Source organism: Oncorhynchus mykiss, chromosome 11 (assembly GCF_057628025.1).
Source record: "Oncorhynchus mykiss isolate SJ-2025 chromosome 11, ASM5762802v1, whole genome shotgun sequence".
Taxonomy (NCBI): domain Eukaryota; kingdom Metazoa; phylum Chordata; class Actinopteri; order Salmoniformes; family Salmonidae; genus Oncorhynchus; species Oncorhynchus mykiss.
The window spans coordinates 14,732,203-14,758,481 of record NC_143032.1 but is presented as its reverse complement, the minus strand read 5'-3'; the positions used below and the strand labels follow the sequence as shown (position 1 = coordinate 14,758,481).

General features: G+C 44.1%; 1 protein-coding gene across 2 annotated transcripts; it reads left to right on the top strand.

Moving 5' to 3' along the window:
• Positions 1-76: 76 nt before the first annotated feature.
• On the top strand, positions 77-26,153 carry cspp1a (centrosome and spindle pole associated protein 1a). 2 transcript variants are annotated; one of them, XM_021620242.3, is made up of 30 exons: positions 77-409; positions 625-725; positions 893-983; positions 1,153-1,256; positions 1,603-1,683; positions 2,097-2,189; positions 2,373-2,764; positions 3,778-3,876; positions 4,531-4,622; positions 5,181-5,277; positions 5,429-5,486; positions 6,030-6,397; positions 6,509-6,627; positions 7,435-7,522; positions 7,787-7,907; positions 8,914-9,061; positions 11,399-11,530; positions 11,641-11,753; positions 11,969-12,118; positions 12,217-12,360; positions 12,454-12,567; positions 12,888-12,954; positions 13,138-13,267; positions 13,832-13,980; positions 19,518-19,655; positions 19,730-19,773; positions 19,895-19,958; positions 20,468-20,592; positions 21,125-21,281; positions 24,375-26,153. In XM_021620242.3, exons 2-30 carry the CDS (start codon positions 627-629, stop codon positions 24,590-24,592), a joined length of 3,795 nt encoding a protein of 1,264 aa, XP_021475917.3. In that variant the 5' UTR covers positions 77-409; positions 625-626; the 3' UTR covers positions 24,593-26,153. The 2 variants fall into 2 exon arrangements, with proteins under 2 accessions (XP_021475917.3, XP_090045627.1); XM_090189501.1 differs by lacking the exons at positions 19,730-19,773; positions 19,895-19,958.
• The last annotated feature ends 126 nt before the right edge of the window (positions 26,154-26,279 follow it).

Genomic DNA, 26,279 nt, shown 5'->3' with positions numbered 1-26,279 from the left:
TTAACAAATAAACTCGTGCTTTTATTCACCAACAGCTCAATAAAACACCCATTGACGTGATGGTTGAGTCCAAACAACACAGCAGACGACGTGATACAAATCGAAATACTGACATCTTCTGGGGAATGTTTGAAATGCAGATGCTTTTTACTAATTTGTTATTTGGAAACAAAGTAATTAGTACATTTAATTTAGATTTGAAAGCCAAATAATGTCAATGTGTTACTATTGTTAGAGTGGTGAAGCACAATTTTCGATTCTTAAAAACAACCTGATAAAGAAACGTATTGAAGTTCTTGTGGCGGTGCGAAGTCTCGCGACCCTGCTGAACTGACGAAACCACTTGATGGTCATTCATTCAGATAGCGCACTTCATCATTCATTGTTTGTCACAAAGATTGTTCATGCGGTAAGGTACCATGTTGGTTTGGGTTAATATTTCCCTAAACGTGTTGCATGAAGAAGAAAAAAAATAGTTTTGGAACAACTTTCGCAAGGACTGTAATTCAAATTAGCTAACGTTAGCCAATTAGCTTTGTGTATCCTGGTTGCCTAACAACGGAAATATAGATGCTCTATCCTAGCTTTTTCCTAATTTCGAGCATGTATTTGTATTTTATGCAGAAATGGATAACCTAGATCGTTTTTTGGAGGAGCATACAGCCAAAGTGGCTAAAGAGAGGGCATGTTTGGAAGAGGAGGAACCACCTTACATGACAATCAAGGTGTGTAATTGTGCCAATGTAATAATGAGTAATGGTCAGCAAACTCCAAATGTTTGGCCAAATGTTAGTTTCATGTTAAAAGCTTTCCTCAAATGTTGTCAGTGATTTGATTACATAAATGATTGAAGTAAATGGCCAATATTATCTTTATTTTTCCACTGCAACAGACAAAGTCAGACAATGTAAACTCTGTAAAGGAGAACGCTGCTCCATTTGACTGGGCATCAACTCAAAGAGGACATCCAAACCCTGGCAGAGGTACAGTGTGGCCTATGGTTCTATGACCACCACCATTGTCAGGAATGTGACAAATAAAGTTTGATTTGATTTGAATTGTCATGGGGCAAGGTGTGGTTTGTTGTGTGTCTGTGGAATTGCTAGTGATATGAGCACTTATTAATGATTAAAGTCAGATTTTTTTTTCCAGAGGAGAGCTCAGGATTAAGTTTGCAGTTGGGAGCAGAATATGAGCAGAAGAAGCAAAAACTCAAGCAAGAGCTTCGTTTGGACTACAGACGATATATGGCTCAGGTTAGCTGTAGTTATGTTTAGAACACAATCTATTATACTGTTCCTTACTAAGGTACCATGATGGGTATAACAAAAATAACCGTAAGTTTCTAACTGCATTTTCTTAGTTCTCACAAAAACTTGCAGGAATTTACTGGCGAGGGAAGAAAGGTAGGGAATCCCCTTCTCTAACTGTCCACATCACATCAGCTGAGGTGTTATTGAAAGTAGCCTTTAAAATGGAATTTCCTTTGAAGAACAGAGTTTGGGTTGGATCCATCGTTACAGGACAGTGTATTAAAGCAGATCGTTGTCCCCCTTTTGTTATTCCCCGTGTCACACTGACCCTTCCAATCTCTAACTTTAGAAAAAGGATCTGCATGCTGGTGAACCCGGCCCACAGGCTCAAGGCCTCTCCTTACCCATCGGTGAGAGGAGATTTGCCAAGGTAGCCATTTACTCTGTGTGTGTGTGGGTGGGTGGGTGGGTGGGTGTGTGTGTGTGTGGGACATATTTTAGTGGGAGTAAACAGAAAGCCTGGCCATGGCGACCTGGCAAACATACCGACCAAGCCCTCTTTCATTGCACCGAGAGGCCCTTTTACCTTAGAATGACTTAAGGAGTGATATAGTACAATAGTTGACATTTGTTTTCCAATGTTGATTGTGCAAGATAAGATTTGGTGTCCCACAGCAACTACTTTAGTTGACACTTGTGTATGCTGGCATGCTGTAGCTAACTTAGCATCAGGTTTACCTGGTAAAATAAAGCAAAATAAAATATTGTTCAATTGATATTTTTTTTAAACAACTGAATGGCTTGTGATTTGAAGATGGGCAAGTTTGTCTTGTCTTTCTCCAGGACAAATTAAGAGATGAAAGAAACAAGGAATACAACCTCTTCCTTAATGGACAGTCAGGGCAAATAAGGAGACTACTTTCATATGCCTCTCAGGTAACAATAGATTATGCATACCTAGAATAAGATGTGTGTTTTTTATGAAAATATCTCTACCTATTCAATGTGTTTTTAATAAGTTTATGTTTGAGTCTCCTGTTTATTGGCTACATTTGACTAAGATCCTACAGCATGTTGCCACATTTTGATCATTTAACATATCTCTTTCCTGATTCACAGGTGCAGGCCCCGGAGACTGTGAGTCCAACTGTACTTTATTCTCCCCCAGCCATACCAGAGGCCCAGCATAACACCCAGCTTAACCATGGAGGCCAGCCTTGGGAGCGACTCCCATCCAGGAGGAACGCTGCCACCCTAACCGACAGGGGGACAGGGACAGAGGGTCAGGCCCCACGAGGGCAGAGGCACTGGGAGCACCACAGACCAGAGGAGTCCCTGGAGCGCTGGGAGAGAAGGAGGCCCAGGAGGAGAAGCAGGCACAGGGATGAGTACAACTCTGAGGAGGAAGAAGAGGAGTTTGAGTTCTTGGAGAGGGGGAGATCCAGGCGGAGCCGAGAGCCAGAGTACACTGGGAGAAGAGAGAGGAGAATAGTTCATCACAGCCCTGACAGGTGCTTCACAGGAGAGTTGATCAGATCCAGAACTACCCCATCTATAAGCTATGTTTTTTTTTCTGTCGGCAAACTACCTGCCGCTGTAAAGAAATACACTGAGTGTACAAAACATTATTACACCTGCTCTTTCCATGACAGACTGACCTGGTGGATCCAGGTGAAAGCAATGATCCTTTATTGATGTCACATGTTAAATCCACTTTAATCAGTGTAGATGAAGGGGAGGAGACCGGCTAAACAATGATTTTAAGCCTTGAGACAATTGAGACATGGATTGTGTATGTGTGCCATTCAGAGGGTGAATGGGAAAGACCAAAGATTTAAGTGCATTGGTTTGTGTCAAGAACTGTAATGCTGCTGGGTTTTTCACGCTCAACCGTTTCCTTGTGTCTCAAAAATGGTCCACCACCCAAAAGAGATCCAGCCAACTTGACACAACTGTTGGAAGGAAGCATTGGGGGGAGCGCATCTCAAGAAGGTGTTCTAAATGTTCTGTACACTGTAAATATATAGCGATCATTGTAATCTTCCTGTTTAAAGGCCCAGTGCAGTCAAAAACATGATCTTTCTGTGTTTCATGTGTATATATATATATATATATATATATACACACACTACACTGTGGTTGGAATAATATTGTGAAAATTATAATGCACTGTTAGTGTATTAGCAGTTTGAAAAGACCACTTGAATTTTCAGCCTGTTTTGGCCTGCCTGGTGGCAACACCAGGCGGTAAATTAGTTAAGAGACTGATAAGAAAGAGGATTCCAAACCTCTCTGCCAATAGCAGCTCATTTTCAGGTTTCTCCTCCACACTCAGACCCCTCCCAAAAAGTCCTAGCAAAGTTCTTCCTTGAGAAATTGATCTTTGCTAAGAAGCAATTTTTCTTTCTTTTTGACAATTTTAATTGAAAATAATCACAGTAAGGTATTTAATTGTTATCTAGAAATGATTTGATATTGAGATTAAAAACAAGCATTTTAACAGAGTATTTTCTTTCTATGGCAGAGTTCTGCGGGAGAGGAGGGAGGTGGAGCCGCCTGTTGTCCATGAAGAGAACTTCAGAGACCGGATTAGAAAGTCCCAGTCGGTGACACCAAAACCCAAGTACTGAGTGACCCACTGGAATTAAACTCATTAGATCAGTTTCCTTAACTAAAATTGAGGGCAAATGTATTAAATGGCCACTAAGGTAATCACTTTAGCAGAGTTGGCCATCACGTGTATAAAACCTCTCTATCGATCTGTTCCTGTATTGATTGTTGAGGAAGACCACAAAGGAAGCAGAACTGTAATGTACAAGATTTATCTTTAGTCCCGACTCCCAGGCTTGTTTATTTATTGCATTCCTGTGTAAAATATTTTGTTCTTCCATTGCATTTGATTGTCATGCCATTTCTGTCCTTCTAAATATAACCACTGTTCAATAAGCTGTGTAAGAGAGCATTCCCTCATTGAGGTTTGGGTTTTAGCCCCAGGCAGACACACTTCAATTCCATCAGGGGAGCTGCATTGATTTGACTGTGATGGGTCTTTACTCTTTAGTGTCTGGGTCACTGGGTAAAGAGAAGACTGCAGTCAGACCTGTTGTGGTAGTGTGTGAGGTGCTGGTGGTGGTGCGGGTTGACTTGGGTGGGGCTGCGAGCAGTACTGATTGGCTAGGCCATGTATTTTATGAGGTGGTTCATTGATTGGGTGAACTGAGCTGCAGACGTTTACCTAGCTACTGTCTGTCTATGTAACGGTGTAACTGTTCTCCAGTGCTGTGATGCCAGCGGCCATGAAGACTGCCGAGAGATCTAGGTCTGCAGCCCACAAGGACAAGGCCCAGTTTTTCACTGGACTCATGATCGGTAGGAGACACTCATTTAATGCATGTGTGTGTTCAGGTCTGATCTTTAGATACAGGTAGGCTATATCTATATACCGGTAGCTGTAACTAATAACATTAGATGTGTTATGTATGTGGCCATATGAGAAGTGCGTAATGTGAATGATAGGTAACCTGTAATGTATGTATTATGTTGAATGTGTAATGTACAATTTGTATTTTGTATAAAGCAGTACTGTGTGTCTGGGACATTTAAAGTTAATTTAATTAACATAAATGTGAAACGCCATTAGCTGTAACACGGGTGGGAAAACTACGGCTGCTGGATCATTTTTGGGGGGGGGTGAATTATTATTTTGGGTACCAAAAAATACTCCATACCAAACTTGAACATCTAAAACTTACAAATTATAATTATAAGATTTTGACAAACAAATCAGTCCAAAAGAAATCTCTGCGGCCCTCCGTTGAATTTTGAAATCCCGATGTGGCCCTCGAGCCAAACAGTTTACCCATCCCTGCTCTAACACACGCTTGTTAAGTTGAACGGCTATTTGTTGTGTGTTGGGATTTTTCTCAGGGGAAACAGAGGGGGATGTGGCCACACAGAGGCGGAAGGACCGCTACAGACAGGAGCTGCTGGAACAGATGGCTGAGGGGCAGAGGAACAAAAAGAAGTGAGTTTAACACGGGGAGATTTCATGGTATCTTTCACACCAGTATGGGTCAAGTTGGTTGTTAGATATGACCAGGGCCCTATGTTGGGTTATAAACCGTGAATGTCAGTGAATAGTGTTTAAAAATTGTTTCAAAATGTGATTTTTTTAGGGAGAAGGATCTTGAGCTGAGGGTTGCTGCCACTGGGGCGATTGACCCAGAGAAACAGGTAAAAGGGTTTAATATTTTTTGAGGTACAGTATTGTCCTTGAAATGCATACTGTATGACATTTGGGTTATGAAAGTATGGTTAACCATATGAAAGAGAATGTAAGGTCATGACTTAACAAATATGCTGTGGTGGTAACAATGTTGTAATGATGTGTACTCTTACATTTTGCCAGAATGTAAATCATGAATTTCAAGCTCTGGAGAAACAAACAAATATGTCATAACAAGATGTTTGTTTGTTCACTCATTTCCAGTGACTGTTTTGACTTGGGTTTTTATGTTTTCAGAAAAGACTTAGCATCATGTCTGACTAGCTTGTCAAGTCTTTTGGAAAGTAGCCCTTCTCACAACAATGGCATGATCAGCACATTTCACATCGCTCTAAATCAATTACACTGATAATCGATTAATATATTTCTGCCCCTGAATTACTTTGTACTTTACCATAGATGGTGACTAAACTTTCACTCTGATGTATTCAAGTGTTCCATAAATTTTTGCCCACATGAGTCACATAGTCTCTTTCCACGTGTACTCCCAGCCTGACCGCATTATGCAGTTTGGGGCGGTGAACCGCGAATATGAGGGCCGTAGACGTGACATCCCCTATAGACCCGGAGTAGGCCTGGACGCCCTGGGGACCAACTCTAGCCCTAGGCCCTGCCAGGAGATGCCCGAGGCGGGCACAGAGGAGAGAGGTCCCCCTGGTAGGCCCCGTGTTGCCTTCCCCTCCCCTCCAATGGACTACACTAACATCCTGGGCCAACTAACAGGGGCAGGGGGGCCGCGGTTAGAGATGGGGGCTGGAGCGAGATTAGGGGCAGGCATGGGGGTGCCTGGGGGTGCCCCTCTCAATGAAGACTTCCACAGGAGCCTCTCTAGTACCCTGGGAGAGATAGTTGCCCCAAGGTACAGTGAAACAAGATGGGGTAACAAAAGTCAATCTTTACTTGGTCAGTTGTTGTTGTGTTTTTTGAATGTGTATACTAAAATTGTGTGTGTGTGTGTTGCTTTTTCCAGAATTGCTAGCTTACCTCCTCCATTGCCGCCCACTCTAACTGATGCCTACAGGACTCCGTATGATGAGGCCTATTACTACTATGGAGCAAGGAATCCCCTGGACAAAAATCTGCTCTACTGTTAGTATCTCAGTTAACAACTGGGGAAAAGTTTAGGAGTTTTAGGATCTGGCTATCCTTAAAATTAGACAGATTTATTACAGACAATTGTGATTCACTGTCAGTGAAATCTCTTGGTAATATATGGTGACTCCATTGTCTGCGATGAGTAATCCACCAAGCCTTAAATAAACCCCCCGAGACTCTCCATGGAGGGTCATTACCATTTTATTATGAAGCCACTATGTCACCAGATCATGGGCCAACAGGGCTTGGCACTGTAACGCTCATATGACCCACTCATGATTTATACAGCTCATGGACAGGCAGCTTATTGGAAATGAGTTCCACAGACTCCCAGTCCAGATGTATGTGAGCAACTGCATCCAATATGCTCCACTTCTGGAGAAATGCCTCCTATTGTTCAATAGACAATACTCACTATACTTGATCAAATGGGAAGGTATCCAGCCAGGGCAGTGGTGGCTGGTTGTACTTTAAATGGGGAGGACAGGTTCATAGTAAGACTGGAAAGGAATGAATGGAATGGTCTCAAACACATGTGCTTGGTACCATTCCATTAATTATTATAAGCCGTCCTCCCCTCACCAGCCTCCTCTGATCCAGTGATGTGTGTGTGCCGGGCAAAGACGTGAGTGCTGCTGTTCTGTGCCAAAACATGACAATCTACTAACTTAGCTTGAGAACACCTGTTGTAGCTGCATTCATTAATCCAGTAAAGGTCTGACAATGTTTTGGACACTTTTTTTGGTGTGTGTGTTGATTTGATATCCAACTGATATAGTGTTCTCCTATCTTTCCCTTTAGATGGACCTCAAGGAGGTGGAGGGCAGCCCATGGTCTTCCCAAATCTGCCTCCAGGAATGATTCCTCCACCTGGACATCAAGGGGCCCGGTGGGTGTCCTTAGTACAGGAATTCCATACCTTTCCACATTGTCTGGAGACCTGGACACAAGTCACCCACTCACACACAATCACACAAATTTGTTTTCATACAGCTCATTGCTAAGTAACACAACTTCAGGTTTGAGTTATTTAAAGAAACAGAAGAGGGCACCCTAAGCAAGCATTGAGAGCTGTGTGTAGGCTATATGTCTCTCACAACTAGGGGTATTGTGTTGATATGGTTACCCATAATGTTTGAATGTCTTTCTCCAGAGGAGCCTATCAGCATGCTGTGGCCCTCCCTGGAGCTGGGCGGGGTGTTGGGGCGATAGGAGAGAGGCCCAAGCAGTCCAAGGAGAGTGTGTTGAACTACAAGGAAGCACTGAGACAACAGGTAGGCTACACATTGTAAAATGTATTTAAACATTGTTTAAACAAGGGAAAATCCCATTGACATAAACAATATCACAGGACATTATGATACATTATAAAGTGGGTGGTTCGAGCCCTGTTTGCTGATTTGGCTGAAAGCCGTGGTATATCAGACCGTATACGACGGGTATGACAAAACATTTCTTTTTACTGCTCTAATTACGCAGGTAACCAGTTTATAATATCAATAAGACACCTCTGGGGTTTGTGATATTTTGCTAATATACCATGGCTAAGGGCTGTGTCTGGGCTTCAATTTCTCCCCAGCTGTGTTATGGAGACAGGGTAAGAGTGATGGAGGGGTGTGTTAGCCGTACTCTCATTAGTGTGATAAAAGACTGAGAGGAAAGTGTCCTCTTACCCCTACCTCACCTTACTGACTCCCTCTCTGTCCTTCACCCATTCTCTCTCTCTGCTGGCCATCTCTGTGGACTCACAACTGGCCAAGATTGACTAAGTCCAGTTTTAGTGAAGAATAAACCATTAAATATTGATCCAGTTTCTTAGTCATCACAGCATTATTATGTGGACCAATAACTGCATATTTGGGAAAATATCCAAATGTTTTGCTGTGTTGTGCGCTACTGAACATGACCCTGTGAGAGTGAAGGTGGAGGGCGGCTTAGTGAGATGCTAACTCTGCTAGCTAGCGGCGTCAGACTGTTTTGTTTCCCTCTGCTGATGCCAGAGGAACAGGAAACCAATGATTCAGATTAGTGACAGACTGCAATATTTTGACAGGAAGAGATCAGGCGAGAGTGGAGTCAGCACTTTTCCAAGGTAAAGGGAATACAGCAGGAATACCACAAGGGCAGTAGAAAAGAGGAACACGTTTCATTTCCTACATACTGTAGAGCTCAGATTGAATAGATTTACTTTTTCTTATCTCTCAAATTAACTCAGACATTTTTTTAAAATTAAATTTAATGATGAGTACTTGATGGCATCTTCCCCCCCTCTGGCCACAGATCCAGGAAGGAGAGGAGCGAAAAAGACAGGAGAGGGAGAAAAGGGATCGCTATGATGCCAAGATCGAGGCTGAGATGAAGGCCTATGATCCCTGGGGGAAGGGGGGAGGAGGGGCCCCTATCAAAGACGACAGGGGAAATCTCATCAGTACGTCACCTTTTTATTTTATATAAACTCAGCAAAAAAATAAACGTCCTCACTGTCAACTGCGTTTATTTTCAGCAAACTTAACATGTGTAAATAAATATTTGTATGAACATAACAAGATTCAACAACTGAGACAAAAACTGAACAAGTTCCACAGATATGTGACTAACATAAATGGAATAGTGTGTCCCTGAACAAAGTGGGGGGGTCAAAATCAAAAGTAACAGTTAGTATCTGGTGTGGCCACCAGCTGCATTAAGTACTGCAGTGCATCTCCTCCTCATGGACTGCACCAGATTTGCCAGTTCTTGCTGTGAGATGTTTCTCCACTCTTCCACCACGGCATCTGCAAGTTCCTGGACATTTCAGGGGGGAATGGCCCTAGCCCTCACCGTCAATGGGATTGAGATCCCGGGCTCTTCGCTGGTCATGGCAGAACACTAACATCCCTGTCTTGCAGGAAATCACGGACAGAAAGAGCAGTATGGCTGGTGGCATTGTCATGCTGGAGGGTCATATCAGGATGAGCCTGCAGGAAGGGTACCACCAGGGATGTCTTCCCTGTTACTCACAGCGTTGAGATTGCCTGCAATGACAACAAGCTCATTCCGATGACGCTGTGACGCACCGCCCCCAGACCATGACGGACCCTCCACCTCCAAATCGATCCCACTCCAGAGTACAGGCCTCGGTGTAATGCTCATTCCTTCGACAATAAACGCGAATCCGACCATCCCCCCTGGTGAGACAAAACCACGACACGTCAGTGAAGGGCACCGTTTGCCAGTCCTGTCTGGTCCAGCGACGGTGGGTTTGTGCCCATAGGTGACGTTGCCGGTGATATCTGGTGAGGACCTGCCTTACAACAGGCCTACAAGCCCTCAGTCCAGCCTCTCTCAGCCTATTGCGGACAGTCTGAGCACTGATGGAGGGATTGTGCGTTCCTGGTGTAACACGGGCAGTTGTTGTTGCCATCCTGTACCTGTCCCGCAGGTGTGATGTTCGGATGTACCGATCCTGTGCAGGTGTTACACGTGGTCTGCCACTGCGAGGACGATCAACTGTCTGTCCTGTGTCCCTGTAGCGCTGACTTAGGCGTCTCACAGTATGGACATTGCAATTTATTGGATTGGCCACATCTGCAGTCCTCATGCCTCCTTGCAGCATGCCTAAGGCACGTTCACACAGATGAGCAGGGACCCTAGGCATCTTTCTTTTGGTGTAGAAAGGCCTCTTTAGTGTCCTAAGTTTTCATAACTGTGACTTTAATCGCCTACCGTCTGTAAGCTGTTAGTGTCTTAATTGTTTATGGTTCATTGAACAAGCATGGGAAACAGTGTTTAAACTCTTTACAATGAAGATCTGTGAAGTTATTTAGATTTTTACGAATTATCTTTTGAAAGACAGGGTCCTGAAAAGGGGATGTTTCTTTTTTTGCTGAGTTTATCATAGTCGTTAGTCCTCTTTAGTTGCTCTGTCTACCGTTAGATTTAGGTTTATTCACATACGTAGCAACTGTAAAAACCAAAATTATAACTTCTCTGAATTTGTCTATGAAACCTTTAGTTTTCAGTCACTTGATTTAGTCTAGCATGCTGACCACACCGCTCCATCGCGCGTGTGTTGATTTTGTCCACCCACACCAGATGCGAACCAGGATATGCAGGTTGAAATATCCAAACAAACTCTGAACCAACTGTATTAATTTGGGGACAGGTCAAAAAGCATTACACATTTATGGCAATTTAGATAGCTAGCTTGCTGTTGCTGGCTAATTTGTCCTGGTATATAAACGTTGGGTTGTTATTTAAGCCTGAAATGCACAAGGTCCTCTACTCTGACAATTAATCCAAGGATAAAACGGTAAACCGAGTTTGTTTCTAGTAATCTCTCCTCCTTCAGGCTTCTTCTTCTTCTTTGGACTTTATATGGGGGTTGGCAACCAACTAAGGTGCATTACCACCACCGACTGGACTGGATGGTGGACCTCAGTTCATCTTTCAATCACCCACATGGATATATGCTCCTAAAAACCAATGAGGAGATGGGAGAGGCCGGACTTGCAGCACGTCAAGCGTCACAAATAGAACCAAGTTCATTGACACGCGCAAGCAGTGTGGGTGCAATGATTGAATAACATGTATGTGTACATTTATTTTGCAATGCACACAACGCCGGCGTTGTGGTCAGCATGTAAGCCTCCAGGTTATTTCTCTGTCAACATCTCTGTTGTCATTGCATTGGCCCTGGTGTGAGAAGGCACTGTAGCGTAAGCTGTGAGTCACCACTACATTGAAAGTCTCTCTGTAGCTGATAACGATGCCTTCATGTTTCCAGGTGATCTGAACAGAATGCACAGGATCAACAAGGAGGTGTACGTAAACCCAGAGTCCAGGGACAGGAGATGGCCGCCGGGCTCTGTAGGCAGGATTGGAGGTGGAGGGGGACTTACCCCCAGGGGAATATCAGGTAGCCCAACTCTCACAGGCACTCTGTAAATGTCAGTTTTCACTGTCCTGGTCTTTTGTATGTATGTGTGTGTGAATTGATGAGTCACCCCTCTCCATCCGTCCCTGTAGGTTTCTCCTTTGCCCAGACGTCCCAGTTCGCCCGTAGCAACGTGTTCAGTGATCAGCCTACTCCACAGCAACTCCAGGATCAGGACACATACAAAGACTACCTGAAGCAGCAGGTACCTGGCCCTACAGCCCTCAGCCTACACACAGGGAGAACACCTCCACTGGCTCCACAAGAGTAATAATGGAACCATGCTATTGATCTGTGGATACTATGGATCAAACAAGAACCACAAAGGTTCTTGATAGGCGTTCAAAAGAGCCCATCCAGGCTGTGCTCACAGACCACGGTCAGACTGTTGAACAGTGCTGTTTGTTTTGTGATGGACAGATCGAGGAGAAAAGGAGGAAGGAAGCGAAGGAGAGGGACCGTGAAAGGATGGAGGAGGAGAGGGAGGAGAAGAGGCTGGCAGAGCAGAGGGTTCTTATCCAGCAGGAGTTTGAGGAGGAGCAGCAGAGGAGAAAACGGAAGGAGGTCGAGGTGGGGAGGAGGTTATCATTTTTGATTAGATACATGAACCCACATTGGTTGAAGGATGCAAGTATTGAAACTGGATTCTGTATTTTCCCCTGCTTTAGCAAAGTGCCAAGAATGAAGAGCTGATCCGCCAGGCTGAGGAGCGCCGTAAGGAGGCAGACAGGAAGAGCAGGGAGGAGGAAGAGCGTGAGAGCAAGACCCTGAGACAGCAGGTTGAGAGGGAAAGACATGCGCGAAAGGAAGAGGTGTGTAACATGTTCAGAAGAGACTGGATACTGTAGAAACTACTTGGTGTTGTTAGCCGTCTGAGTGGGAGTTGTGCCATGTCCTTTATGCAGAGTCAGAGGGATCCGTCACCACCTATCCCAGCCCTGCAGAAGAGACTGGGGAAGCAGCACCTCACTCCCAGACCTCCCTCTGCTGTCAGCCAGCTCTCCTCTAGGGCCCTGTCTGTAAGTAACTTAGTCACTCTAACCCTAGCTTCATATCCACACCCTGGCTTAACCCTAGCCATAACCCTGGTCGCGTTCGCCTGCTCAGACATGGCATGCAATTAACAATGGTTGTGTGCCACTTAATGGACTGTGCAGTCAGGCACCAGATTGCTATAACCTATGATGTTGTAAGCTGATACGTAAAATACCGATCCAGGCGTTGTACGATGCTTCAGCAAAGCCTGGGCAGAGGCTTCATGTCCACACCCTGGCTCAACCCTAACCCCTGCAGAGACACACACATACACACTCACTCTCCTTGTTCCTTGTGTCCCCAGGAGCGTTCCTTGTCAGCACCACACTCTCCACCTGTACCTGCCAGGAGAAACCAGCTCCGAGCCACAGGTTAGAAAGAGCAGGGTTCCCCAAACTCGTTCCTGGGGCCCCCCCTGTGTGCGCGTTTTGGTTTTTGCCTTAGCACTGCGATAGACCACTGACAGACCTGACTTTACTGATATCTTCTCTCAACTATGTTTATTTCCCTTTCTCCACGTTCTGTCTGTCTCTACCTGTCCATCTCCCTGCCAGAGGACCAGCAGCAGGGTGTGATCAGTGAGTTGTCCACGCTGCGGAGGCAGCTGCGGAGCGAACAGAGACGGCTGGAGGGGCAGCTGCTGCAGAGTGACAGAGAGGAGACAGACACACCCATCTCCACCAGGTAGGCAGGATAGACACACCCCTTACAGTAACACCAGGGCCACAGTAGGTCACGTTGACAAATATAAACCATTTACCTTGAACAGTCTTGTCCTTATTGCCCAGGGTATGTTCAGGAGGAACAAACATTTCATGAATGGTGAATGCCCTTGCCTTCAATAACAGAACTTTGCTCTGGTCACGCATGGCTCTTCAAAGTGCTGCATGTATTCAAACACTAGTGCACCTTAAGAGCACTGGAGAATACATCTTTGAGCCTCTGCCAGTTAGAAGGCTTTCCTCAGGTCGTATAAGCAACCTATGCTGAATACCCCATCATGCCTGCTTCGGGTCTGAAATAAACACTTGAAAGTGTCGAACATCCACAGGCCCAGGTACTATAGCTTTATTCTGACTCATCCCTGGAACAATACACTGTAATCCATGTTAATTGAAAAAACTGATTTACCAGGTACTTGTTTGTTCTGTAAGCTGTATGCTCATCAGTGTATGGTTGCAAACAAAACATACATATTTTATAGGGGCGACTGTGGCGTGTTGATGTTCCATTCTGTGTTGTGCCCAGGCGCAGAGGGCGCCCCCATGGGGACGTGTTTGAGATGGCACTCATCAGAGCCCAGGGGTCGTCCAGAAGACCCAACTCTGGAACGGCTGCTGCAGATTCCCATGTCAACATGCAGAACATCAGGGAGTTCAACCAGCTCAAATACAGAGGTAAGTCAATGACACACTCTTTATACTATAACTGGACATGTGTCTTCTCCCTCTCAGTTCTCATTCTCTTATTGATGCCCTCCCCAGATCAAATATAGAGGTTAATTGACAGCGTACAGTGCATTTTGAAAGTATTCAGACCCCTTCACTGCTGCATCAGATGACCTGGCCTCCATAATCTCCTAAACTCACCCCAATTGAGATGGTTTGGGAGGAGTTGGACCGCAGAGTAAAGGAAAAGCCGCCAACAAGTGCTCAGCAAATGTGGGAACTCCTTCAAGACTGTTGGAAAAGCATTCCAGGTGAAGCTGGTTGAGAGAATGCCAAGAGTGTGCAAAGCTGTCATCAAAGCACTACTTTGAAGAATATGAAATATATTTAGATTTTATTTAACACTTTTTGGGTTACTACATGATTTCACGTGTTATTTCATAGTTTTGATGTCTTCACTAATATTCTACAATGTGGAAAATAGTTAAAATAAAGAAGGTCAAGGAGGTGACCAAGAACCTGATGGTCACTGTGACAAAGCTCCATAGTTCCTCTGTGGAGATGGGAGAACTTTCCAGAAGGACAACCATCCCTGCAGCATTCCACCAATCAGGCCTTTATGGTAGAGTGGCCAGATGGAAGCCACTCCTCAGTAAAAGGCACATGACAGCCCGCTTGGAGTTTGCCAAAAGGCACCTAAAGGACTCTCAGACCAGGAGAAACAAGATTCTCTGGTTTGATGAAACCTAGATTGAACTATTTGGCCTGAATGTCAAGCGTCATGTCTGGAGGAAACCAGGCACCGCTCATCACCAGGCCAATACCATCCCTACGGTGGAGAGTGGTGGTAGCATCATGCTGTGGGGATATTTTTCAGCGGCAGGGACTGGGAGACTAGTTAGGCTCGAAAGATGAATGGAGCAAAGTACAGAGATCCTTGACGAAAACCTGCTCCAGAGCTCTTTATGGTAGAGTGGCCAGACGGAAGCCACTCCTTAGTAAAAGGCACATGACAGCCCGCTTGGAGTTTGCCAAAAGGCACTTAAAGGACTCAGACCATGAGAAACAAGATTTGATGGTCTGATGAAAACAAGTGTGAACTTTTGGCCTGAATGCCAAGCGTCACATCTGGAGGAAACCTGGCACCATCCCTACAGTGAAGCATGGTGGTGGCAGCAGCATCATGCTGTGGGGATGTTTTTCAGTGGCAGGGACTGGGAGGCTAGTCAGGATTGAGGGAAAGATGAACGGAGCAACGTACAGAGAGATCCTTGATGAATACCTTCTCCAGAGTGTTCAGCACCTCAGACTGGGGTGAAGATTCACCTTCCAACAGGACAACAACCCTAAGCACATAGCCAAGACAACGCAGAAGTGGGTTCGCGACAAGTCTCTGAATGTCCTTGAGTGGCTCAGCCAGAGCCCGGACTTGAACCTGATTGAACATCTCTGAAGAGACCTGAAAATAGCTGTGCAGTGATGCTCCCCATCTAACTTGACAGAGCTTGAGAGGATCTGCAGAAAAAAATGGGAGAAACTCCCCAAATACAGGTGCGCCAAGCTTTTAGCGTCATACCCAATAAGACACGAGGCTGTAATCGCTGCCAAAGGTGCTTCAACAAAGTACTGAGGAAATGGTCTGAATACTTATGTAAATGTGATTTCCCCATTTTTTTTATTTTTTTTATATATATTTTTTTAATACATTTGCAAAAACTTATAAAACCTGTTTTTGCTTTGTCATTATGGGATATTGTGTGTAGATTGATGAGGGAAAACCATATTTAATCAATTTTAGAATAAGGCTGCAACATAGCAAAATAAGGAAAAAGTCAAGGGGCCTGAACTTTCCGAATGCACTGTACATCCCATGCAATTACAAGCCTATACCCATTTTTTTTTCCTATAAGATAAACTCTATGATCCATTGCCAAGGCTTAGTTCATTCCTGCTGCTGCCCATCTGCTCTGTAAATTTAATCTAAGATCTTTTTTGTTGTTGAGGGATTCTGTGTTCTCTAGTTGCCAAGGTGACTGTCATTGTGGAATCCTGTTGTTTATGGTCAGGAATCCTTCTGCTATGATGCCGTTGGCTGTTGATGGAGCTAAATGAAACACACACCATACTGAACTACCCTGGCATCATGGCTCAACTATTCTGTTTAGCTTGGCTGGATGTGCAGCCCTCATCAAGTCTCCTTTCCGTCTCCTCTCCGCCACGCTATGGCATTACTCTCATGAGGTCATTGGTTGACTCATCTTAAAAGCCATCCATCGGTAACGGACAGTTTGGACGCATAAACACAGAGGGAGAGAACACAGGGCTGAATCAAAGGAAATTGCCTTTGAATGGATTCCCAGTGCTGAGTTTATTTGAGGGTCCAGAGAACACGTAGAGACACACAAACATTCCCAAGTAGGTGCTAGACAAGCCCAAGCCCTATCTATGTGTACAACAAAAATTGACCCTTCCCCACAACAATTGATCCCCTCCGTCCCACTCGGTTACTGTTGCAACCTCAGACAACCTTCCCACCGGAGGCCCAATTCCCCCATCTAACCACTGGTGAAATCCCCTCACAATGATCTCAAAATGTTGAACACAGACTACCTACCCTTTGCTAATCAGGAGGTTTTCTGGTATGTTGTGGTGGACTGTCATTACAATTGCTTCAGGGGAACCTGGTCAAATGAAGGTTGTAGTGTGGCTAGCCACTGGAAGGTTCTGAAAGCACTGTTGGCATGAAGCCAAAGCTACTAACCCCCTTTGGCGCTAATTAGTGCTCTCACAAATCATATCCTGATGTCGACAGCAGATTAGGGTTTTATTCATAACATGGCTAGCTAGCGTACATTTAGAAAAAACAAGGTATATTAACTTGCCAGCTACCTAGCTAGTGTTAGCAATGTTAGGTGGTCAATAAGACTGAGAACTAGCTAGCAAACCAGCTGAGCTAGCAAACAATGTAACAAAAGTATCATTTCAGGATCTAAAAATACTCCAACAGGCTCTGCGTTTCAGGAATCACAGTAGCAAGGATAACTGGTGCACTGTTACATTATTTAGCCATTTAAACCATTTGTTTTTAGATGACCGTTCTCAGTTTTTGTAATACCCTCAATGGCTATCATGTGCTTCAAACATGAGTTGTCCGAGGACGACAGTTGCTATCGATTGGAGCGCTGTGATTGGTTGGCCAAAATTCTGGGGCTGGCTTAGCGAAGGGTCTGTACATTAGTGTGCCTGTACATTACAGAGTGATGACAACATTGTATGCCTTTATTATGTATACAGGGGCAGATTTTGTGATTTGGATGCCGGCGGTAGAGGCCATTCTGAGCCCCCATCCCTCCTCAGATTTGATTTATGGAATTTGTAGTAAAGACATGTAATTTAACTGTACAAGTGTATTACCTTTTAATGTGCCACGACAACAACCAGTCATGATGTTTTCATCTGATTGTCAAACAAATCAATTCAAAATGTAGGTTACCTTTTGTACATTCATCCAAAATAATTCCAGCATCTGAACAGTGCACTATGCACCTGCCAATTTTGCTTCAATTCGCAAGTGACTGAAACTATCTCACCAGAGAAAGCATCCTATAGAGCGAAACAGTGCCCGCTGTTTTACCATATGTAGCCCATGTATCTGATTCTGTCTGGCCCAAAATAGTATGACATACCATAATATTTTTAGCCAGACAGCATCAGATACATGGGCTACACATACATGTCCTCTGCCTTGACGACAATGGTAATATTATCAGCAGTCTTTTTACTAAATAAATGTGTATTGGATCCTCCTAGAGTCTAAGGGCCTGGGGCTAGGTTTCTATTAAGCTAACATATGGAATTGTTTTAAGATGGTCATACCAAGGATCATTTAGCTGTTTAATTTTGAATTTTAGGACCCCTGTAGTATAAAAATGATTTGATGTAACATTGAATTTGGCCTTATTGCGGTTAGCCCATAGAAACGCATTGAATAACAGTCAAAAATAATATCAAAACGAATTATGTTTTGAAGTCTGTCCTATATCTGATAGATATAAGAAAGCGCAGGAAAATGTTAATTGTTATTGCTGTGGAATTACCCTATTCACATCGATTCAATTTTCAGCCCGGTACCTTCAGACGAGTCCCATGGCACTTGTGGGGGACAGAGAGAAACACGGAGATCACCATTGTGTTCGCTACAGATGTTTTCATGAGCATCTTCGGGATGCTGTCTCCTGGTCTGACAAACACCTCTGTAGGTCGGCCACCTTCCACCTGAGATTCGGAAGGTCAACAAAAATACAGACATCTCTAGCTTAAACAGACATTTGGGTGGGGATTTGTTTTTATTATTTCTTATGCCTCAAGTGGAGCATTGTAGATTTCTTATTTGTATATAAAAAAATATATATGCCCAGCTCACGGGGCACCTTGATTCGAGGCCTGAGGCAATTGCCGGCTCTGCCTAATGGCAAGTCCGCCAGTGTGTGTATACTCCAGTGAGTGGAAACACATTGCTGTTGTGTGTGTGTGAGCAGAACATCTCTTGCCTCCAGTACTATAGCTCTCCAGAGGCCTACCTCAGAGTCGGCCTATGTCTTCCTCTCCCTTTGCGGAGAAGTTGGGGTACAGTCATGCTCAAGTATGGTTGTCATGTCTTGACACAACAATTATGTTCCTTACAGTCCATCTGTAGCTCACTGCTCAGTGTCTAGACTGCGGAGTAGCTGAGTCACCATGGCACTGCCTCAGCGTATACACCGAGTGTACAAAACATTAGGAACACCTTCATATTATTGAGTTGCACCCCCTTTTACCCTCAGAACAGCCTTGATTTGTCAGGGCATGCTGGCCCATGCTGACTTCTATGCTTGTTGGCTGGGGGGGTGAACCATTCTTGAAACACATGGGAAACTGTTGTGTTGAAAACCTAGCAGCTTTGCAGTTCTTGACACTCAAACCGGTGCGCCTGGCACCTACTATCATACCCCGTTCAAAGGCACTTAAATATTTTGTCTTGCCAATTCACCCTCTGAATGGCACACATACACAATCCATGTCTCAATTGTCTCAAGGTTTAAAAATCATTCTTTAACCTGTCTACTCCCTTTCATCTACACTGATTTGAAGTGGATTTAACAAGTGACATCAATAAGGGGTCATAGCTTTAACCTGGATTCACCTGGTCAGTCTCATGGAAAGAGCTCCTAAAGTTCCTAATGTTTTTTACACTCAGTGTAGACTGATGGAGGGGTTGAGGACAAAGGATGTTTTCTGTTAGAGGTCGACTATCAGTTTAATCTTGGCCGCAGCTGAGCCTATACTGTAATACAGAGCTTAGCCTCTCATCATAGTGGACACTGGCCAGAGAGAGTCCCTCTGATTGGCTGGTGTGGGAGGAAATCCACTGTGATAGACTAATCTGCATCCACCATTAGTGCTGCATCCGTACACATGACCACCGCTGCACTGCCTGACATCTGTGTCATGGTGAGGAGGTGGTAATCCTGAAGGCAGGGACCAAGGTGTGTGTGTGTGTTTTATAGACAGCGCATCTCGTGAGGAGGTGCATCATGTGTACCCTGACCCCCCCATTGATGAACACAGTCTGGACATCCAGCAGCAGGCTCTGCTCAGGGAGCAACAACGCAGGATCAGGAACATGAGGAGAGGAGAAGAGTCAGGTCAGTCTCGCACGCACAGGCAGAGAGAGAGAGACACACACACTGTTCTTAATGTGTCTCTCCCATCCTGACAGACTTCTTTGAGCCGTATGTGGAGCGACAGCCTCGTTATCATCCTGTGAGTTCACTGTTCTCTTGTTACATCTGAGCCAGCTTCCTCTGGCCACTCCTGTCTGACTTTGTCCAGACTGAGATTTTTATAGGTGTGACTGGCTGTTATTCTGTGTCTATCCTGTCAGAGGGAGAAGCCAGGCCAAGACCACCAGAGAGTCTCTTTATTGGAGTCAGAGAGCGCTTTTATTGGTGAGCCTGCTGGGCATACAGCCTGCTTTTTTTTAGAGATGTGGCCTGGTGTTGTCAGTGACTGAACAAATATTCTCCTGAGGATGTGCTTACTGGATAGAAATTAATAGTGATACATTGGGGTACAGTATTACAATGAAGTGGATATGGGATGAACACACACACGCTACACCACAGCCAATTGATGGGAGGGGCATTGGGCACGATCTGGGTAGCTGCCAGTGCCAACACGGCACATGTGAAGCCAATGGCACCCACACAGCTGGTGCCAGTCCTGCGAGAGGGCAGAGAGCCTGTGCCAGCTGCATGGTGGGTTTAGCAAGACCGGACTGAGAGAGGAAGGTAGGAAGGGAATGTGCTGCAGCTGCTATAGTGTTAACCCCCCAATATTGCCCTCATAGTTTTTACCACTGCTGTAGCAGGTTCATTTTAAAGAGACTTGGGAGTAATAGCAATTCAGTCATCCAACCTTGCTTGTTTGTAAATGTGTTACTGTGCCGTGTCCTCAGATTACCCCAATGGTGACGCAGGGTCCCCATCCCCAACGCAAGCCCAGGTTAACCTGAAGTCCAGACAGCCCTTAGCCCAGGAGAGGGAGAGCAGGAGGCCTGCCAGGAGAAGAGACTTTGAGGATGTAAGAGTCTATTCCAGAGGAGTGAAAGAAAGAGCCCTCATCACATAATTAGTGCCACTTCAACAGCTCTTTAATGAGTCCATTCATGTCCACCATTTGACACAGGCATTGGGGAAAGGATTCTAGTGAAGATAAAACACAACCGTCCCTCTTTTCTAGGTTTTAGAATTAGAAGATAAGGGGAGATGAACACACACATTTGATGGGGGGAAGGAACACGATCAGGCTTTCAACTCACCCAAGCTGGGTAGTCCAGCAGCAGTTTTCCTCTTCATGTCAGTCGTTGCAGAAATGTCCAGTTTATCAACTAGCCCATGTTAGCTAACATTTTTTAGCCCATCGATTTTGTTGAGTCACTCAGATATCGCATGAAGACATAAGACCTGCAAAATGTTCTCTCCACTAACAAGAGGGATGTGAACAGTTTGTGTCATGGACAAGTGTATATTCTCTCTGTAGTCTTTAGTAACCCGTAATCTTTAGTAACCTGCTGTACTCAGAGATGTTGTGATGTTTCCATGTTGTGGTCCAGGACATGGTGACTCCCGGTGGTCAGAGGGATGACGAGGGCCAACCGGATGCCCAGTCTCTATTCTCTGTGGCCAGCCTGAACATTGAGGGGGTTAAGGACCGCAACCAGAGACGCATCCGCAGACTGGATGACTTCAACGACCACAACTGGAGATCAGGTGAGAGTGACATCACATGTCTTTGTGGTTTACTTTATTACATTAAAGTACAGAACAGTTATTGACAAGGACATTCAATTCTACATTTAAAAAATATGTAATTATTTAACCTTTTATTTAACAAGGCAAGTCAGTTAAGAACAAATTCTTATTTACCCTGACGGCCTACCCCGGCTACGCTGGTCCAATTGTGCGCCGCCATATGGGACTCCTAATCACGTCTGGATGTGATGCAGCCTGGATTCGAACCAGGGACTGAAGTGACGCAGTGCCTTAGACCGCTGCGCCACTCGGGAGCCCAAATAAAAAAATATATATATTGGAAAGACGCCAAGAGACAACAAAAGTCAAACATTTGGACACACCTACTCATTCCAGGGTTTTTCTTTATTTTTACTATTTTCTACATTGTAAAATAATAGTGAAGACATAAACTATGAAATAACACATGGAATCATGTAGTAACCAAAAAACTGTTAAACAACATTCTTCAAAGTAGCTACCATTTGCCTTGATGACAGCTTGTACTTTCTTGGCATTCTCTCAACCAGCTTCATGAGGAATGCTTTTTTATTTTGTCTTGAAGGAGTTCCCACTTATGTTGAGCACTTGTTGGCTGCTTTTCCTTCACTCTGCGGTGCAACTCATCCCAAACCATCTCAATTGGGTTGAGGTCAGGTGATTGTGGAGGCCAGGTCATCTGATGCAGAACTCCATCACTCTCCTTCTTGGTCAAATTTATTTAGTACTTTTTTGGTTACTTCATTATCCCATATGTGTTACTTCATAGTTTTGATGTCTTCACTATTATTTTACAATGTAGAAAATAGTAAAAATAAATTGAGTAGGTGTGTCAACTTTTGACTGGTACTGTGTATGTATGTATATATATGTGTGTATATATATATATATATATATATATACAGTGCCTTGCGAAAGTATTCAGCCCCCTTGAACTTTGCGACCTTTTGCCACATTTCAGGCTTCAAACATAGAGATATAAAACTGTATTTTTTTATGAAGAATCAACAACAAGTGGGACACAATCATGAAGTGGAACGACATTTATTGGATATTTCAAACTTTTTTAACAAATCAAAAACTGAAAAATTGGGCGTGCAAAATTAGTCAGCCCCCTTAAGTTAATACTTTGTAGCGCCACCTTTTGCTGCGATTACAGCTGTAAGTCGCTTGGGGTATGTCTCTATCAGTTTTGCACATCGAGAGACTGACATTTTTTCCCATTCCTCCTTGCAAAACAGCTCGAGCTCAGTGAGGTTGGATGGAGAGCATTTGTGAACAGCAGTTTTCAGTTCTTTCCACAGATTCTCGATTGGATTCAGGTCTGGACTTTGACTTGGCCATTCTAACACCTGGATATGTTTATTTTTGAACCATTCCATTGTAGATTTTGCTTTATGTTTTGGATCATTGTCTTGTTGGAAGACAAATCTCCGTCCCAGTCTCAGGTCTTTTGCAGACTCCATCAGGGTTTCTTCCAGAATGGTCCTGTATTTGGCTCCATCCATCTTCCCATCAATTTTAACCATCTTCCCTGTCCCTGCTGAAGAAAAGCAGGCCCAAACCATGATGCTGCCACCACCATGTTTGACAGTGGGGATGGTGTGTTCAGCTGTGTTGCTTTTACGCCAAACATAACGTTTTGCATTGTTGCCAAAAAGTTCAATTTTGGTTTCATCTGACCAGAGCACCTTCTTCCACATGTTTGGTGTGTCTCCCAGGTGGCTTGTGGCAAACTTTAAACGACACTTTTTATGGATATCTTTAAGAAATGGCTTTCTTCTTGCCACTCTTCCATAAAGGCCAGATTTGTGCAATATACGACTGATTGTTGTCCTATGGACAGAGTCTCCCACCTCAGCTGTAGATCTCTGCAGTTCATCCAGAGTGATCATGGGCCTCTTGGCTGCATCTCTGATCAGTCTTCTCCTTGTATGAGCTGAAAGTTTAGAGGGACGGCCAGGTTTTGGTAGATTTGCAGTGGTCTGATACTCCTTCCATTTCAATATTATCGCTTGCACAGTGCTCCTTGGGATGTTTAAAGCTTGGGAAATCTTTTTGTATCCAAATCCGGCTTTAAACTTTTTCACAACAGTATCTCGGACCTGCCTGGTGTGTTCCTTGTTCTTCATGATGCTCTCTGCGCTTTTAACGGACCTCTGAGACTATCACAGTGCAGGTGCATTTATACGGAGACTTGATTACACACAGGTGGATTGTATTTATCATCATTAGTCATTTAGGTCAACATTGGATCATTCAGAGATCCTCACTGAACTTCTGGAGAGAGTTTGCTGCACTGAAAGTAAAGGGGCTGAATAATTTTGCACGTCCAATTTTTCAGTTTTTGATTTGTTAAAAAAGTTTAAAATATCCAATAAATGTCGTTCCACTTCATGATTGTGTCCCACTTGTTGCTGATTCTTCACAAAAAAATACAGTTTTATATCTTTATGTTTGAAGCCTGAAATGTGGCAAAAGGTCGCAAAGTTCAAGGGGGCCGGACTTTCGCAAGGCACTATATATATATATATATATATATATATATATATATATATATATATACACACACATACACAGTATAGTTAAACTAGATCTTTAGAAAGAGGAGAGGCACTGTCATACAGTAACCTCTAGTGGAAGAGCGTTCTATGATGGCATGGCTATAGATCACAGGCTGCCGGTTGCACCTTAATTGGGCGGGCTCATAGTAATGGCTGGAACAGAATGAATACAATGCTATTGAACACGTCAAATACACAGTTTCCATGTGTTTTAATAACATTTCATTCACTCCATTCCAGCTATTATTATGAGTGTCCTCGCCTCAGCAGCCTCCTGCGCTTTATATATAACTGAATAGAGGTAGAGAGGACAAGGTTGTCCTCATCCTTAACGCACCTTAACCTCCTTAAGAACTGCAAATCATTCACTGCTGCAACATAATAGAGGCTTTTTGGTAGATTCCTTTCTAAAATAAATGACATGATAAATGCAGATCTAGGTATCTCACGTTAGGATTGGGCCATCAGGTGTCTTTCTGTGTGAATGACAAGGCTCTCTGGTCTCCAGGAGGGCTGTCAGCCGATGAAGGGGACCACCTCTCGCTGCGGTCCACCCCATACCACCCGGACAGGCGTGTGTCTGTGGAGACGGTTGCCACGGAGCCCTGGCTGCGGCCTGGCACATCGGACCCGCTGAAGAGGTTAGGGACTGGTCAGAACCGGAGAGAGAGGCCGGTTACTAGAGACATCCTGGACGGGGACGGGCCCTCCACCTACCATGGATGACCTGTGACCTTTTTAGGTCTGTTGACCTCATCTACACATAGGATCCCTTTCTAGTGCACTACTTCTGACTAAAGTCTGTGCCCTTAATTTCAAAGCCAAAGAGGTGTATTTTCTATATGCAGTCGATCCCTATTTCTCATTTTACAAAATTAACATGGGCTATATCTGTCTCGGGATCAGATGAGCGCAAAAAAACATCCATGTTTGTGCTTTTTACTCTGAAAAAACTATTAATGTAGCTTGTGTGTCCATTTTGAACCTATAAAGCCCCCAGAGGGGACATCCTAATGGAGATGAGAGCGGTAGTAGCAGAGATATTTCAGTCTCTGTATACAACGGCTTTAGCCTGGGTACCAGTCTCTAGCGAACATTCCACTCCTTGCCACTCCTTGTCATTGCCAAAGAGACTGGCCTTTTGGGCAATCTCAACGTTCAATATGCAGCCGGATTTACAGCGCAGTTGCTGATTGGTAGTTGGAAACAACATTCATATTTTCCATGGCAACGTTCTGGAACATGAGGTGGGTGCAAATTTGACACCATATAGAATTAAAATTGGTGGATTAATAGCCCAGCCTGTGGATTAATTTCAAATTTACACATCTGTCTTCACTATTCCCTTCTTGTGCAATTCATGCATCTCAGCTGGCATCTCCACTGGGGCCTTTTCCATCCTCTGTATTCCTTTTATAGCTCTTGAACCAGTAGCCTAGCCCAACGTCCCAGCAGTAGCAATATACAATAGTTTGGTCACTTATTTTGAGAAATAGAAAATATATTTTTGGGTGTTTCTCAAGTGCCTTGCTCTTGCTTGCTGGATATGAAATAGGCTACAGCATTCACAATGAACTGCTGGGGAAGTTTGAATGGCAAGAGCTTCTCTGGTGTGACGCGATCACATTGGCTGGTGGTAAACATGAAATAAACGTAAATCCTCTGTTCTCCCAGCGCCAAATGTATGTTTACAATGACATGTATTACGTCAGAAAGCCCAATGTTTCCAATCGCATGTATGAATGAAGTTTTCCAATCAGTCTAATTTGCATTAAACATTGTGACTGGAGGATAGCTGTGAGGGTTAGAAAATCAGGATCAAATCATCTGATCTCTTCGAGCTCATTAGTGATGATATAATGTTCATATTTGAAGATTGCCGAATGGCCAGTCTCTTTGGCAAGGAGTGGAATGATAGCTAAAGAGACTGGTACTCCAGCTACAATGGCTCCGTGTAGTGAGGAGGAGCAGGGCAGCGTCAGTGAGTGTCTGCTCTGCTCAGAGTGAAGCCAGTAGACAGTGAAGAATTCCAGCACTGGGTCCTGAGTTGCACCACTCAGAGATACTGCAGAAGGGCTACGGTGTGGATGATGGCTAGGCTCTGGTCTGGTCTGCTAATCTTTTGAATGTACTTTGGCAAAATAAATGTATATTTAAAACGTGAAATGTGAATCTGATGTTGAAATGTTTGTATGTATCAAGTAAAGATGTGATTATATATATATATATATATGTATAGAGAGAGAGTAATATTCAGATTTTTAAAATAAATGATTTTAATAATCTAGCTTTTTTTCCAGGCTGGTCCTTGAAGCTTAGTCCGTTCCTTGTGAGGCAGACTCATATGGGTCTTTTGCGTCCCTTTGATATTTTAATAAGAAATTGTGAACCAATATTGAATTTTAAAAGCCTG